Source organism: Hoplias malabaricus, chromosome 5 (genome assembly GCF_029633855.1).
Source record: "Hoplias malabaricus isolate fHopMal1 chromosome 5, fHopMal1.hap1, whole genome shotgun sequence".
Taxonomy (NCBI): Eukaryota; Metazoa; Chordata; class Actinopteri; order Characiformes; family Erythrinidae; genus Hoplias; species Hoplias malabaricus.
The window spans coordinates 38,052,653-38,069,890 of NC_089804.1; the positions used below are offsets into that span (position 1 = coordinate 38,052,653).

The window sequence follows — 17,238 nt, forward strand, 5'->3', positions numbered from 1 at the left end:
ACACAGATGTATTTTCTTGGCATTTTTGTGCCAGTTTCTAGTCTTATGTTTTATATAATAAACTTCTGAAATGACAGACTTTTATGAGCTCTTTTCTCTTTATTTAGACTCTCATTAGAAAGAGAGGAGGGCATTCTGGAAAGTCTATGAAGGCAGCTTATAAAACCACAATGCCTTTCCTTGAGTATATTTCATCAAGTGTGAAGCTATAGCAATATTATCATCTCATATGGTACGTACAGCCTACCTTAGATTTGGGTTTCTCTTTGTGTCAAGTGCCCTGGGGCAACTGTGTTCTAATCATGAGTTGCTAGAGGTCTGTATTTTAAATCCTGTCCACAGCTGGTCATGTTTAATTTTCATTTCCACTGTGTGATGTATTTGTTATATATTTTTTACCCTAAAAAGGCCAGAGACAATGTAGTCTGTGAGATCTCCATCTATGAGCCCAATTCCATTATTATGAATAAACCAGCAAGGTACAGTTTCTCCATTCTTCACATCTTTTCTGAAGTCTTTCTGCCAGCCCCTGTTAAAACACAAGATCAGGAGATACAGTGCCAGCATTGGTTACAGGTCTACAGTTAATTTTTGTTTAAAATTAGATCAGGTTATATGGCTGTCACTATATGAACATGTCATGTGTTACAGGCCACACAGACGGCATGTTGATGTGGATGCTAGAAGATAATAGAAGATACCTAAAAGCAACTGCTAGCTGACTGTCTGTACTGGCTGACTGTATGTGACCCAAACGTTGCTCTCATGTTAATTAAAAATGCTCAGTGAGCCACATATCACCAAACAGATCTGGCCCACTTCTGTCAAAGGTTTGGCCGAAATGTCTGTAGCACACTGGATGTGAGTCAAAAGTAGCTCAAAATTAAAGTGCTTTGACGTCATGGTGTTTATTTGTGGATCTTATGTGCCAAACCGGAGCAGACAGCCCAAGTGCCAGACAAGCAAATGGGCCAGTGAAAATGGTGGATATGGGCCAGACCTGGGCCAGATTAATCCTGCTATCTACTTTGTTCAAGTATGTGACAATGTATATTCACAAACAACACCGACAGAATCTGTAAATCTATGTTTTTCAGTTGTTTGTGATCACCTTGTGACTTTAAGACTGTGTCCCTTCACGGACATAATGGCATCAGGTTTGTCCACATTTTCTCCTGGAAAGAGTTCACTCACTTCAAACTGCACACCATTGTAAAACTGACCTGAAGAGGGAGACAGACCAGGCTTAAATAGACAAAATAACAAACAAAAATACTACCCTTATAATGACAAAAGTGCACAAGTTCATGGCGAAACACTGATGTTTGCTCTAATGCTTTCACTAGTTCTATCCCTTTGGTCAACAGAATAGTCACTTTCTCTGAAGTACCGTAAAAGAATATTTAACAAAAGTATAACATTTAATTTGCCATTACTCATTACTCAAAAGTAAAAAGTCCAGAAAAACTGTAGAGATAGATGTCATAACTAGGTTTTAGAGAATTTTCATTTACTCTTATTAGTCATTATTCTTATTCACTATTCAAAATTATACTGTGATGATGGCCATGGACTGGGAGGGAGAGGGACTCACAGAGGGAGCTCCCAGAATGCCATGCGGCTCCCCTGTGAATGGTTTGGTGGTATCTGGGGAATAACCCTGTGTTCTGGGACTGTTTGACTGGGTGTGGGGGTTAATGCATGTTGTTTTGTTGTGTTGTTCTGTATTTGTGTTTGTCTGGTGTGTGGCAAGTCAGTATTCACCCTCTTCATGAGGTGAAATACTATTATTACTATTATTCAAAGGAAAATACTACATGTATATTTATACAGTTCCCTACACTCTTGTTAAAGCATAGTCAATAAAGAGCATTGAAAATGATCTCTGATGCCAAAATATAGCTAGTTACCTAGAGTAATATCTAATAGAATTTCAGATTTATTAAGTTCTCAAGCAAATGTTCCATGACTTTTAAATTTGTGTCAGTTACAGGCAATTGTGTTAAAGTCAGTTGTGTCAATCTGGTCCCTTCTACCAGCTCCAAAGTTCTTTTAGTAGTTCTTTCAGTTTTCCAGTTCTGTTTTCAGTTTCTTACCAAGAAGGCCATGGACCCTTCGGGAAAGGAGGTGGCTGTCCAGGGTGTAGAAGCCCAGATAGTCCTGGTGGTAGGGGTGTTTCTTCCACACTTTGTGCAGGATGATAACAAACTTTACTGAATTCCTCAGGGTGACTGTTAGACTTCGATCTTTGGTTATTTTCAGATCCATGCTGGACAAAGGAAATAGTTTAACACTGTTTAAGATTTCAGAGAATACCAGGTAAACAGAACCCAAATAGTTTGGCTTCTTCTTTGTCATCTTTTCAGAAATGTGTATTTTCTGTCCAACTTACTTGACACCTTTGGTGGAGGTATTGTCAGACCAGAGGAGTTTCGCCTGTTTTCCATGTTCTGAGACAATAATCTCCTGTGTGGACACAAATAATCTGATACCAAACTTCTCATGAATGATCCCAAAGCGGCCAAAATAGGTGTTCCTCTTGCTCCCAGGGTCCACCTTCTTGTCTCCAATGGTCTGCCCATTTACCACAATCCCTAAAAGGAATTATCAGATGTTAGTTCTCTTACAAAAAAGAGTGCAAATATCCCAAAACTATCTCCTACCTTCACATGCTCACCTGTGAGAGGGTCTCTGACCAGGTTGAAGATGGTACCTGGTTCATTGTTGATGTTGAAGCACAGTGCATCATTTTTTTCTGGACACTCAATGATGAAATGTGGGTCTCCATCAACTGTCAGTAATGAAAAGGACTAGTTATTTCATGTTTTATGTATGTTTAGTTACTGTTTACAAGGGTTAACTAATGTTTTTACCCCAGTTGACGGCTGGTGTTGGGTAGTGATATCTGGGCTGTGATGGAACACTAGCTAGAAACACATAAAAGCACAAATATAAAACAAAACTGTTTGTGTCTCAGGTTTTACTTTGAACATGCAATACATCAAAGATAAAAATAAAAAAAATAACATTGTATTTACGGTCAAATGAATGCTTTGAGTTCTTACCTGCACCTAAAAATGGTTGTAAGTGTCTGCGCTGGTCTGTGAATCAGTAAAAAACACAATGCTTAGTTTTGAATGATACTTTTCACTGGAAAAAGTAAATCAGTAAAAGGCCACTCTTGCACAAAGAAACATATCTGTCAATGTCAAATTTAGAGCTCTTTACAGTCCATTTACATTTTATTTAGGTCTTTTACACCTTTATTTGCTACACAAAACATGGGAATTTCTTTTATAATTCATCCGAGAACTTACATTTACATTTGGGCATAGCTGCTCGAGATGAGGGTAGGTACATGAGCTTTGCCTGACGTAAACAAGGACTACTGACGTGCAAACTGACCAATTAAATATTTACAGAGAAGGTTATCGACCAATAACGGTAGCTCTACAGTCAGACCGTCCAATCAGAAGATTTTAGGCTACTTCATTGCACCCCCTTCTCACTCAATCGAACCAATCGGAGTAGGGGGGGAGGGACTAGTTTGTGAACAAAACGCTTCTCGAAAATCTATGTAAGCTCTAGAAAAACAAGCTTTCTCTTCCAAGCTTAGTGACCACCATGGAGCTGAGAGGAGTGACAGCTGATATCTGGTCTGTGGTGGAACATAAGCTAGAAACACATAAAAGCACAAATATTGAACAAAACTGTTTGTGTCTCAGGTTTTTATTTTGAACATGCAATACATCAAAGATGAATATAAAAATACAACATTGTATTTGAGATCAAATGAATGCTTTGAGTTCTTACCTGCAGGTAAAGGTGTATCTACGACTCTACGCTGGTCTGTGAATCAGTAAAAGACAGTGTTTAGTTTTGAACGATACTTTTCACTGGACAAAGTAAATCAGTAAAAGGCCACTCTTGCACAAAGAAACATCTGTCAATGTCAAATTTAGAGCTCTTTACATTTCATTTACAAAGTCAAATTTCAAGGCAAGTGGGCGGCACGGTGGCGCAGCAGGTAGTGTCGCAGTCACACAGCTCCAGGGGCCTGGAGGTTGTGGGTTCGATTCCCGCTCCGGGTGACTGTCTGTGAGGAGTTGGTGTGTTCTCCCCGTGTCCGCGTGGGTTTCCTCCGGGTGCTCCGGTTTCCTCCCACAGTCCAAAAAAAACACACGTTGTAGGTGGATTGGCGACTCAAAAAAAGTGTCCGTAGGTGTGAATGTGTGTGTGTCTGTGTTGCCCTGTGAAGGACTGGCGCCCCCTCCAGGGTGTATTCCCGCCTTGCGCCCGATGATTCCAGGTAGGCTCTGGACCCCCCGCGACCCTAAATTGGATAAGCGGTTACAGATAATGGATGGATGGATTTCAAGGCAAGGCAAGTTTATTTATAGAGCAACTTTCATACAAATTGTTTTCATTCAAAGTGTTTTACAGAAAAAAAAAACTTTTAAATTAAAAGCCAGAATAAAAATCATAAAAGTCCAATAAAACAATTACATAAAAAGAGTAAAATGATTAAAAGATTACAAATTTTTAATTAATTTAAAATGATACAATAAAAGAAAGGAACTAAAGTGCCGTTACAGAATAAAAGTGCAGAGTATTTTAGACTGAGCTGGAAGCCTGCACAAACAGGAATGTTTTAAGCCTTGATTTAAAAGTTTCTAAAGTCTGGGCTCTTCTAATATTCTCAGTCGGCTGGTTCCATTTATGAGCGGCGCCGGAGCTAAAAGCTGCTTCTCCATGTTTAGTTTTCACCTGAAGCAGGATTAACTGAGTAGTTCCTAAAGATATGAGAGCTCTGCTCAGCTCATATCTCTGTAACAGATCTGATAAATACACTGGTCCTACCCCATTTAGACATTTATAGACCAGTAATAACACCTTAAAGTCTATTCTGTAACAGACTGGTCTCCAGTGTAAGGATTCGAGGATGGGGGGGGGTGATCTCTTCTTTTGCTCCGAGTGAGAACTCTGGCAGCTGCGTTTTGAATCAGCGGAAGCTGTTGAATGGTCTTTTTTGGAAGTCCAGTTAAGAAACCATTACAGTAATCAATCCTGCTAGAAATAAAAGCATGGAAAATTCTCTCCAGCTCTGGTTTAGTCAGAAAATCTCTAATCTTACTGATGTTCTTAAGATGGTGAAATGCTGATCTAGTAACCGCTTTAATATGAGACTAAAACTGAGATCTGAGTCCATTAAATTCAAGCACTTACTAGGACTTCTCCAATTACACATTGCTAAGCTGGCAGGGTGAGGGTTAGCACATGGTTACACCAAGACATGTGTCACTCAACAAGCTTGGATGAGAATACTGAGACATTAACAGGGACTGATATAAAGCCCTAAATTTAGACTTTTAGATTAACTAACGTTCAGTCATACCTTCAGTTAACTTATCAGCAATGAAGGCCTCCTCTGGCTTTTCCTCTGTTTCAGGCTTAGTGACCACCATGGAGGTGAGAGGAGTGACGAAATTGTACTTCAGTGAGAGCTCCAGCGCTTCAGCAGTGGCACTGGCTTTCTCTTCTGCTGTACCCTTGTCTCTGTGAATAAATGCGTATAATTGGGAGTCTTATTTGACAACCGATGGAAGAAAATTGGTGGTTGGTGGTGCTGCAGGTAGTGTCACAGTTCTGAGTTTGAAGTAGCTGCCAGTCAGAGAGTTCACTGTGTTGTCAGGATAATGGAAATTCACTTCTAATAGTAGGGAGCTGAATGCTTCGTCATAGAATGAATCCCGTAGAATTAACAACACAGATATTCGTGTTGGGTCATGTGTTCTCCCTGTGTTTATATGGGTTTCCTCCTAGTCCTGTTTGGAGTGTGTCCAAACTCCCAGACTCCCAGAGACACACCATGTCTCTAATCCAGATGTAGCAGTTACAGACGATGAGTAGCTAAATGGATGGCAGAAAAGCTTCTCGAAATGATACATCATACTTTTTTCCTTAATTTCCTTAATTAAGTTCCTTACTTTAATCATCATAGGTAAACAATCATCGTATGAACATTTTAGGTGACTTTTGATTTGTAGTTAGTGTCAAATTTCCAGTGCTAAACTAAAGTTACAAAATCTGGACACTAAATATATGTTGTCTGACTGATATTTGGGGTAAAAAATTTGTTTTCTAATGTGCTGTACTTACTTTTTATCCAACAGTTGCTGGATGGTCAGATAAGCCCAGAGACGCTCTGTGAAGTCCCCAAAGATGTAGTCTTGATCAGGAAAAATAGTGTCCCACTTCTGAGCACTGGCCTGGCCTTTCAGCACAATGTCATCCTCCAGCTGGAGAGAAGAAGAAGAGAAACTAGGTCTGAAAATATATTTGCAGAAAGTTTTACTATATTCCCTTTGTCTACTGTACTCAAAAATAAAGGTAAAGAGCATTTGCTTTAAATAAAAGGTATTCACTATATGTATGTGCAGCATGAAATAAAAAATTGTTCACATCATGAAAGAATTGTACTTAAATCTGAGGATTTTCTTGAGCTATGCATCCCAGGCTCTAACTATTATTTTCAAGAACGTAGTTCAATGACTCTCACCCCTTGAGCAGAAACTTCAACTGGGAAATCATTCATTTCAATGTCATTCAGTCGTCCTGCAACAACAATCTCAGAGCCATTGAAGAGTTGTTTGAAGTAGCTGCCAGTCAGAGAGTTCACTGTGTTGTCAGGATAACGGAAATTCACATCTGATAGGAGGGGGCTGGACACTTCGTCATAGAATCCCTAAGAATTAACAACACAGGCTTGATTAACAACATTCATACTGACACTGTCCAATTAAAAAATTATCTCCCAAATTAGTAACCTTATAGGAGAAGTAAAAAACCTTTATAACTTTCAATGGGAGTGAAGGTAAAAAGATTTTATTCCAAGTAATTTTGGAGCATTTCTATTGGTCCATTCATCATAACATTTTCACACGATGTGAAGGACTGCTGCTGTGTAGTATGTAGTAAACCAAAATCGACACCAGCTGTGGACAAGCTGAATAAGAACGAATGAACGAATGAACGAATGAATGATTGAGCATTCATATATTTTTATAAAAATGGGCGCCTATTTAACTGGACATCTGTAAGACTACAAAATTTAAAGACAATAGTGCATTTGTTGCTTTAGTTCAATGTATGAAGTAAAGGATAGAATCAAATAAGTGTTTTGTTTGTAGCCTTGGTAAACACACAAAAATAATAGATTCTGGCTTCTACCTGCAGTTGAAGTGCAGCATCTGATGCTTCATAAATCCTCCGAGCCAATCCATCATTCTGTTTAGCCATAACATCCAGAAAATTGTAGTTCACATCGTAGCCAAAGCCCAAGCAGAACAGACTCATGTTTCCACCAATGGCACTGCGGACATTTTCTTGGATTTTGCCTAGATTTGTCACACCTAAAAATGAATCAGTGTAGCTTGTTTTAAAAGACCCCATTATTATTAAAAGAAATATACTTCAGGGGGGAATCTAAATGTAAATGGATATAAGATCTAAAGCATTCTAAAGACTAAGATCTAGGCATTTACTAACATGATAACCAATGAACATAGCTCAAAATAACATTTTAACTCAAACTTTACTGAAAGTGGCAGGAGTCATAATAAATAATAAGAATAATAAACTCTTAATGAATTCATGATGGATTTAGGTATCAGTGTCAGTGTCATTTTTGATTCTTGAAAGTATTCAGCATGCGTTTCACAGCTGCAGCATAAAACCACTGGAAATCTTTGTTGTAAATCCTGACAGTTTATGGAACAATTGAGGGTGATAACATTTTCTATAATATGTGTTTGCTGAGAGAGTAACCAAGTCGCGATCAAGAAACATCTCTGTAAAGATTTCCATCTCTACTTTTAAAATAAACCAGCCTTACTCTCTTCACATGCACGTGATTCTGTCTAATTCATTCTCAACAACCTCAACCAACACCTCGATCCAACAATTGGCGAGCCAGCCAGGAGTGGCATGGGCAAAAGGCAATCACTCCAGATCATGCCAAAGCAATCCATGAAACACCAGAGCGGAAACTATCCATGAGTTGAGATCATTTTTGGGCCTATGCAATTATAGCTTTGTATGGGTGGATGCCTACACTGAATTAGCTCAACCACTGTTTGAACTCCTTCAAGGGAATTCTCATCCAAAGGAGAGAATTGTCCTCGATGACAAGGCACAATCAGCAGTTAAAGTGCTGGAAAAATCCCTGTGTGAAGCACCTGCACTGGGCATCCCTAACATTGAGAGGCCATTCACTCTGTTTGTCAATGAAAGAAGTGGCTTCTTGACAGCCGTATTGACACAAGATCTTGGTGGTGAGCAACGTCCAGTGGGCTATTACTCAAAAAAATTGGATCATGTAGCTCTGGGTTTTGGGCCATGTTTGAGAGCTGTCCAAGTAGTTTATTTAGCAGTAAAAATGGTGGCTGGACTGGTGCTTGATCAAAAGCTAACAGTGAAATGTCCTCATGCACTTCATGCTCTGTTGACAATGAGCCGGGCCACTCAAGTAACGGCAAGTAGATGGGGAAATTGGTTAGCAGTCTTGGAAGCACCCCGCATTATCATCGAAAGGGCCAGTGTGTCCAACCCTTCCACTTTGATGACGCCTGGACAGGCTGACGACCATGAATTGTGGCAACGCTGGAAGCGGACCAGCACATCAAAGAAATTCCCTTGCAAAAGGCTGATTTCACTCTTTACACTGATGGTTCTTCAACAATTGAAGACAAGGTGAGAGGGGCTGGATGGTCAGTGACATCCGACGTGGATATCCTGGCTAAAGGTCAAATGCCACCAGGGACATCAGCTCAACAAGCTGAATTGAAAGTGCTGATTGAAGCATGTAAACTGGCGAAATACCATACTGCCAACATATACACTGATTCCCGCTATGGTTTCGGTGTTGTCCATGATTTTGGTCAACTGTGGAAACAGCGTGGTTTTATAACCGCTGCAGGAACGCCAGTGAAAAATGGACAATTGGTCCAAGAACTTTTGGAAGCATTAAGATTGTCCAAAGAAGTCACAATCTTAAGGGTTAAAGTACACACAAAAAAGGAAACGCACTAGCAGATACCGCTGCAAAACTCACTGCCAGAGAGGGAGATGCCAACAATGAACATGACAGCAATGACAAAGGAAACACGAACAAAGACAACACCGAAGTCTGTCTTATTAAACTCAAACAAGACAAGGAAGTTTGAGCCATTTCTGATATCAAACAGATGCAACAGGATGCTTCAAAAGAGGAAGTCTGGAGCTGGATGGAGAATGGTGACAAGTTGCATAAAGAAGACATCTGGCGACATGGGACACGTCTAGTGGCTCCGAAATGTCTGCTTCCCTACAAAGCATCTCAGATTCATTCGCTGGGACATGTGGGGGTTGACAAAATGACTCAACGTTTCAATCAAGTCTGGTGGAACCCAAAGTTTAGAGTACAAGCACGTTATATTCTTCAAAGCTGTGTGACCTGTGAGAAAAACAATCCTGGCACAAGAGTGAAAACTCCTGCTGTGGGATCACATGCTCCACCTGGTCCATTCAGACACCTTCAAATGGATTACATCACTTTACCAAAATCTGGAAGGTTTCAAGATGTCTTAGTGGTTGTGGACAAGTTCTCAAGATATGTGGAATGTTTTTCAACAGGACGGGGAACAACAACCCACACAGCGAATGTGCTGGTGAAAGACGTCATACCAAGATGGGGCCTTCCAGACAAAATTGATTCTAATCAAGGAACGCACTTCACAGGCGCGATATGTAGTGAAGTAAGCAGAATGCTGAATATCCGTCGGGCACGTCACTGTCCTTACCGTCCTCAAGCCTCAGGTCAGACGGAAAGAATGAACCGTGTCATCAAGGAACACTTGTCAAAGATGCATCAGGAAGGCATTCTATGGCCTGAAACCCTTCCAGCAGTACTTTGTAGCATCCGTGCTACTCATAACAAGGAAACTGTCTTGAGTCCATTTGAGGTGATTACTGGAAGACCAATGTTACTACCAGAAACTATTGATCTGCGCAAAGCTGATGTCCACTTGACCTCTGACGCTCTGATTGAATATTGTGAAGCTCTTAGCAGTGCAGTTCAATGTGCAGAACGTCAAGTTCATGATGCATGGGACGAGCTACCTTGGGGGGACATAGTTTAGTGACAGGCCAATGGGTAATGGTGCATAAACCTCAAATAATGGCAAGGTCCTTATCAAGTTTTGTTGGTAACTAATGCAGCCACAAAGCTAAAAGGAAAAGATAAATGGATTCATGCCAACCACCTGAAGTTAGCAAATCCGCCCACTAACTAGGGCAAGTTTGGGCAGTGTGCCAGTCAGAGTCTGGCAGCATTCTTAGAAGGATGAAGATACATTATGTACACTCACAAGATTAGGGCTCATTATGTCCCACTGCTGGTATATTACATTCCTGCCCTAGGGACAGCTATGGCGGAATTTTGTTTAGGTTATCATTTTTTTGTGTGGATGTACTTCTTGAATTTTTCTTGAAGATACTGCCATGAGTATCTCTCTTTGTGTCTTCCTGTTTAGGTGGATGTTCTATCCTGGCTGATTCATCACCACATCAGTCTTTGCCTAGTGGTGATAGGGGGGAGAAGAGAGATCCTGAGAAAGGAGGAGAACCTTCTAGACCAACAAGTTACCGGGTAGTAACCTCTCCCCAGTAGCCTCCGCTGTCTATTTTACATGACATACAGTCATAAACAGACCAGAAGATCATTTACACACACATTCACATAACAAAACATATTATGTGATTTACTCATGCTCACATTGTGTTGTATTCACCCTACTGATAGGGAGCACTACTTCCAACTTATGGGGTTATGTCTGCTCTAGATTAAATTGCAGATTTATCACAGGAAGTGGAACATTTAGCCAATAGCACTGCCATGGGTTTTAGTAAAATCACATAAGAAGTGACAGCTTTTAGGATGGTTGCTCTGCAAAATAGAATGGCTCTAGATTATCTTCTGTCAGCCCTGGGGGAACATGTGCTATAGTGGGTATTGAGTGCTGTTCTTACATTCCAGACAACGGTGGTTTCCAAATGGCAAAATATTTCACAGGTGGTCCATAACATTGCATCTACCCAGGATGGATGGTTTGACTGGTTAGCTGAAAGTCTTGGGGAAATTAATTGTGGAATATATTCTTTTGGGTGTTTTGGGTTTACTCATCCTGGTTCTGATATTTGTACTAGTGCAGTACATTATAAAATGTTTTTTTGCGACAATTACTACCTCAACACATGGTTGCTGTGACCGCTCAGCCAATCACTGTGCTGTATGTCAAGGTTGCATCTGATCAAATTCTGATCTGAGGTGGACAGCTGGTCTTTGGTGGACAGTCTTTTATTAATCAAATATATTGAATCATTATTATGTAGCTGTAACAGCTATTAGCAAGCGACTCCTCAGTTTGTAGAACTTAGGGTGTGTAAGCTTAGTCCAGAATATGTAGTAGTGTTAAATGTAATTAATCAACTGCACGTCCTTGATCATTATTTTTTTCATTACATGATCATCAGGGGGATTGTTGGAAAGTGATTAATTTCATATTAATTCTATATTTTATTCTGATTCTGTTATACTTTGTTTTAGGTTACTATGAACTCACTGACAACAACTTTCAGAGTTGTTTGTCTCTCCTCTGCCTGTGTATCACATTTTATAACCTTGATTCTTGGGGGGGGGGGGGGGGGGGTTTGTTTATGGAACAATTGAGGGTGAAAGCAGTTTCTATAATATGTGTTTGCTCCCATCAACGGTGGGAGAGAGTATTCAAGTCGCGCAAGAAACATCTCTGTAAACTTTTCCATCTATACTTTTAAAATAAAACATCCTTACTCTCTCTGTCTAATCAAGCCCAGCAACCTCAACCAACACCTCAATCCAACACTAGCCACTGGCCAATCAGATTTAATCTATAGTTAATATTATTTCATGTAAATAAGATGTTCGTATCAGTAGTGGTCTAAATAATTTGTTAATTTGGTTATGGTCATACTGTCATTATTGTTTAAGTGAGAGTTTTCTGCCTAGAAATACCAATATTTGGATCTCCATCGGTCAGAAGGATGATCATGGAAGCACGTTTTTCTGGGGTAGCCTTGTTATTCTCAGCTTCTCTTAGTATGTTCACAGCTCTCAAAACAGGATCATTGATATTTGTTCCTGTAACACACAAATATACATCACTTACAACTTTATATGGTTCTATTATAAAAACACTAGCTTGTTTGATGTGTCAGCAGTCTGCTTGATCTCATATTTGTCTTGCAATTGTTACAATATTTGAAGTTATGCAATAACAAAATTGTGGGAATAGGACCTTGCCCAAACACAAATGTAGAACCAAGTAACAGGACTCTGGGTACATAAAACCCTGGGAGAACACATATATTGGACCGGAAACTTCAAACTGTTTGTAATGTTACTGTGAGGAGCCATTATACACTTGGAGAATGAAGTCCTCAAAACAATCACAGTAAACTGGCTTATAATTTATAGTGAGATCATGTTAAATGATTAAATGGTTTAAACAAGCAATACTTTCATTCATTAATTTCCTGTAACCAATTTATCCTTTTCTGGATTGTGGCGGGTTGGTTATCCAGATGTTAATAAAGTTCATTCGTCATCAAATATCCTGTCCAAAACAACAATAATACCAATTACAGAAATACTTACCGCCAAGTGCCCCTATGGTTTTTACAAAGTCTTTTGCTGCATTCACATTTTCCGGTGTGGCTTTGCTCACTGATGGTCTCCAAGTCTTAAATGAAGAATCAAATGTGATCAGCCCAAAGTCATCTTCCTCGTATAAGTCATCGAGGACAGTCAGCAGAGCCTCTCGGGTCTGTCAGAAAAGATGCAACGTTCAAAACAAAAAGACATTACGTATGTTTCAAATCAGTAGCAAAAAGTGACTCGACCCTGTGACCATTTCTAAGAAAATGAATGAATGAATGAATGAATAAAAATAAACATAAACTAGATAGACTAGTAAACTGTGTCTTCTTTTGAAGTATGACCCAAAAAAAAAAGGTTAAGACGATTGTTCAGCTTGTCGGTGTGCAGTGGAACCTGGAGACAATGTGCCTAGGTTCCAAAACGCCTGAGAGTCACTCCTTTTTAACATACGAGCGTAATGTCGATTTTCCCCAAAAAACTTGCAGCTTGCATAGTGCCATGTACGTTTTTCAATAATTTACAGTTTGATCAATATATGACTTGATGGTGGATGGTGGGTTCATGCAACTGATCCTTTGCATCAACAGTTCAGAAGACAGGTTTCCTATTTATAAATATTACTGGGTGTGCACACAGGGGGCAGAAAAGCTTTGGTAACAGCTGGTACCATGACAGCAACAGTAGTCAACTGCTGTAATAAACGTAGGTCTGTTTAAAGACCTTTAAATTGTTGTTGATTCAGTAATGAAATACAGTTTAGAACTGGATCTGATTTTCATTGAATATTAAAATAGCATGATATGGATTTGCATCACTTATCCGTTAGATCTGTGCATGATTCCAGGATAACATTGACTTTATACTGCTGTTGGTGGGGCACGTTCCCCAAGAAACTGTGTCTAATGATGCCCCTGCATGGAGACCATCAGGACCAGATCTGCTCTATAGATGGTCTTTATCCATAATCTGGAATTTTTGGCAGCGCACTCTGTGCAGTTTATTGCCTAAGAACTCCCTGTCATTGTTGCTCTCTAGCCTGAAAAGTGTGACTTTCTGTTTCTTTCTAAATTCTGGTTCTCTGATTGCTTGTGCATCTGACAGTGGGTGGAACTTGTCATGAAGTTAGCTATAACAAAGCCCGCCCATTTAGAAAAAGAATTTGATTGGTCAATTTTACTGTCGTTTGAAATTGGCCTCTCATTGAATTATTACTGCATGGCCCCCTGTACTTTTAAAGCTGGACTGGCTGTGCAAAGAAAGTGGCTATTTGATATCTCATAATTCCTTTACAAATGTTTGCTACTTGGGGTAGAAACAAATGCATTGCTCCTTAAACTTACCTGCTGAATCTTTTTTCCTGACATGGATCCACTAACATCAATCACAAACACTACGTTCTTGGGCAACCGTGGCAAATTAGCTGGAGCAAAGAAGTGCACAAAGTAACCGTTCACTATCTGAAACACACAAGGAGCCAGTTATTACTGAACAGTCAGTTTATACATTTTATATATGACTACAACTACTGCTATTACTAATGCTACAAGTACTTTAAAAATATATAAAATTCTTATTATTATATTCTCAATCTTGTTAATGTCAATACAAAGACTGAACCTGGATGTCACCGTGATCCTTTGCACGGTTGACGTCATATTTAATAAAGAAATCTCCATCTATCTGTGTCCCATCACAGTCTGGACACTTCCTCTGCTGCTCCAGAGTTGGGGAGAAGGAGAGATGGGCCTGAAATTGAAGGGGTTTGGGAATTCAGTGTGGTTCAATACATATTTATATATATTAAAAAAAACGATAAAGAAAGACGAGAAAAAAAATATGTTTCAAACAATGTGTGGGAATAAGGTTGTGAAAATCAACAACTAGGTGTGGGAAAGAATGTCACCAACAGAATGAACAGTTAATTTTAGCTACAAGATGCAGTGTTTGTCAAGGAAAACTATTTTTTTTTAAACATAATTTTCCATTCTGTCAATCATTTGTCATAGTGTATAATCCATAAAAAACACACACCTTCTTGTCAGTAACAGTTTTCTCCACCAGGGGGAGCAGCTCATTGGTGAAGAATGTGGCGCTGGTGTCCAGAAACATAATGCCTTGTGGTTCATAAATATCAGCAACAATCTGCATGTAAGAACACGTTAAAGAAGTACATGTAGGTCAAAGGATGTAATGAGTAAAAAGAGATAAAACATTAGTGAGCTATTGTACCTCAAAGTGCTGGACTAGTTGTTTGGGTTTGACTCGGATCATGATCTCATACTGTCCAAACTGCCGCTGAAGAAGCTCCTCGTATGTGAGTGTGAATGTGACTTTGCCGTTGGCCGCAATGTTCACAGACACAGAGAACTTCTCCATCTTTCTCCCAGAAACCCTGTTGGATTGAAATTGTCAGTAGTCAAAGGTATGGTCACTTAAGGTATAGAGGAAGAGCGTTATCAACTTTGTCTCTTGTCTGCAACCAGACATGGCCCTGATTTCCTATATGATTTAAACAGTTTGCATCCTCTGGGTCACTCACTTCACCAGGCCAGCCGTCTGCCCAGTGGACACAGCCTTCTCATACTGCTTCTTAGCCTTCTCCTTTTCCTTCACCTCTCCCACATATGTCTTTCCTTCAATCTCCCTGAAATTGTTGCACAGAAAATATATAATACTTAATAACTTCACATGTTAATGTGTCTCTAAAACCTTTTCAGTCGTCAGTTGAATGTTCAGAGGATAGAGAAGATGGCTGACATGCTGAAGTTGGTGATGAAGGCCGTCTTGGGTAAGTCCACCTCGAAGAACACTTCCTGTGAGACATTGGCCTTGTTCAGAGCTGTGGAGGTCATCACAGTGTGGGCAAAACGAGATGCCACCTTGCAGTCTATCTTCACACTCTGCACCTCTATCTGAAAAAGTGGAAGAAAAAGAGAAATGGTCAAAGCATTATGTTAAATTGTCATTCATCATGTATTCTCTAATAATTCCACTAATGTGCTTCATGTCTAGTCAGAAGGCAAGACATTACGCATAGCAGGAAGACAATTGTATGATGTCTCAATGGACATGACTGAACACTAGGACAGTTTGACCAGCATCCCCAGTGTGTGAAATGCAGAATAAACATACATTTAAAAATGTGATACTACAGTTTTTGATTGTAGAAACACTGAATGATGCATGCTGTGTACTGTGAAAATGGACTGTTTATGGAGAAATCTCTTAAGCCACCCCTTAAATTTAGCAACACTCCATTAAAAGAAATGATGTTTTGCAGAAGGAATTAAAAGCTATAATTTATTATTATTAATAGATGGTGATAATATTATCTGGCAATAAAGCCTCACCCACAAAGCCCCCCCAACCCTTCCACAACCCAAAAAACCCAACCTTTGAGCCAGTGCAGGTGTTTGTCTGCCCTCTGCCACCTCCCTGCCCCTAGTGTCCTTATTTTAGTACACCAGAATATGGTCGCCCAAGGTCAGGGCCTTGTTTACCATTAACCAATGAATCTGGAACCTGCTCAAGTAAATGAACAAATCCTGATAACAAAAAGTTTTTTGTCACTTTGTTAAATGCCATTAAAACAAGAAATTTTGATTTGCGAATTCACTGGATACTTGATTTATTTGACAAAAGCACAAAGAAAAGACTTCTGGTGTTGACAGTGACTAACCTTTTAGAAATTATTTTGTAAATTAAGCTCTTCTTACCTCAGCCCTGTCGATGCTTCTTTTCTGAGAGGAGGTAATTGTAAAATTTTGTTTTCGTTTTCCCCTTTGGCATTTCTTAAACTTCTTAAAAAATATTTGGCACAGTGTATATATGTGTTTTTCTCACCATTATTTTCACAAATGTATACATCATCACTGTCCTGAAAGAGCAACAAGCATTGCTCTGTGTTTACTGGTTTATAACAAAATGTCTCTGGTTATATTATGCACTCGTTTAAATAAATTGTCATGAAAATAGCAGGCAATAAACTGAATATTGTAACTACTGTAGCCCTTAAAGAACTCAGAACTCTATTTTACCTGTTGCACATCCTTTGGCGATTGTATGGCACCATAGGTTTCCAGTAGATTGCAAAAAAGAACAGAAACACAAAGTAGTATTGGAGCCCACATTGCTGTACTGAGGAATCCTGAGATGACATCTGACTCTGGTTCGAAACCCAGATAAATCTGTCCTCTGGTTAATCAATAATTTGTGTTTACGCTGTTCCGATAAATAAACAATACATTTCAGCATCCATGGTTTTTACCCTCTGTTTTTTTGGTTAGCCTTACATCAATCTCACTATTACTGTTCTTACTTGATTTGAAAAAGCATGACCCAGCGCAGCTTATACTTTTTCAACAAAGAACATGTCTGTGAGAATCTGATGGCATTGAGGTCACGTAGTATGAAATTTGGATTAGTTCTTTATCACAAACACCACTAGATCTTCAGAGAAAGCTCCACATCCATTGCACTCTAGGCTCATCTGCAGCTGCTCC

At 39.5% G+C, this 17,238-nt stretch overlaps 1 protein-coding gene across 1 annotated transcript; it reads right to left on the bottom strand.

Annotated features, from left to right (window-relative positions):
* Positions 1-93: 93 nt before the first annotated feature.
* Positions 94-16,880, bottom strand: LOC136696021 (inter-alpha-trypsin inhibitor heavy chain H3-like). Its single transcript, XM_066670093.1, has 21 exons — positions 16,774-16,880; positions 15,494-15,648; positions 15,276-15,380; positions 14,966-15,128; positions 14,768-14,878; positions 14,354-14,482; positions 14,077-14,193; positions 12,734-12,902; positions 12,092-12,217; positions 7,231-7,412; positions 6,560-6,745; positions 6,160-6,299; positions 5,396-5,556; positions 3,814-3,849; positions 3,066-3,101; positions 2,874-2,927; positions 2,678-2,791; positions 2,393-2,594; positions 2,097-2,269; positions 1,112-1,223; positions 94-529 (listed from the first exon to the last, which is right to left on the bottom strand). The coding sequence occupies exons 1-21, from the start codon at positions 16,864-16,866 to the stop codon at positions 385-387; spliced, it is 2,709 nt and encodes a 902-aa protein (XP_066526190.1). The 5' UTR covers positions 16,867-16,880; the 3' UTR covers positions 94-384.
* Positions 16,881-17,238: the final 358 nt, after the last annotated feature.

Coding starts and splice junctions, on each gene's coding strand:
- LOC136696021 (XM_066670093.1), bottom strand. CDS start 16,866: ATGTGGGCTCCAATACTACTTTGTGTTTCTGTTCTTTTTTGCAATCTA. Junction 2,792..2,873: donor AACACCAGCCGTCAACTGGG/GTAAAAACATTA, acceptor CATTACTGACAG/TTGATGGAGACCCACATTTC. Junction 1,224..2,096: donor AAGGGTCCATGGCCTTCTTG/GTAAGAAACTGA, acceptor CTCCCTCTTCAG/GTCAGTTTTACAATGGTGTG.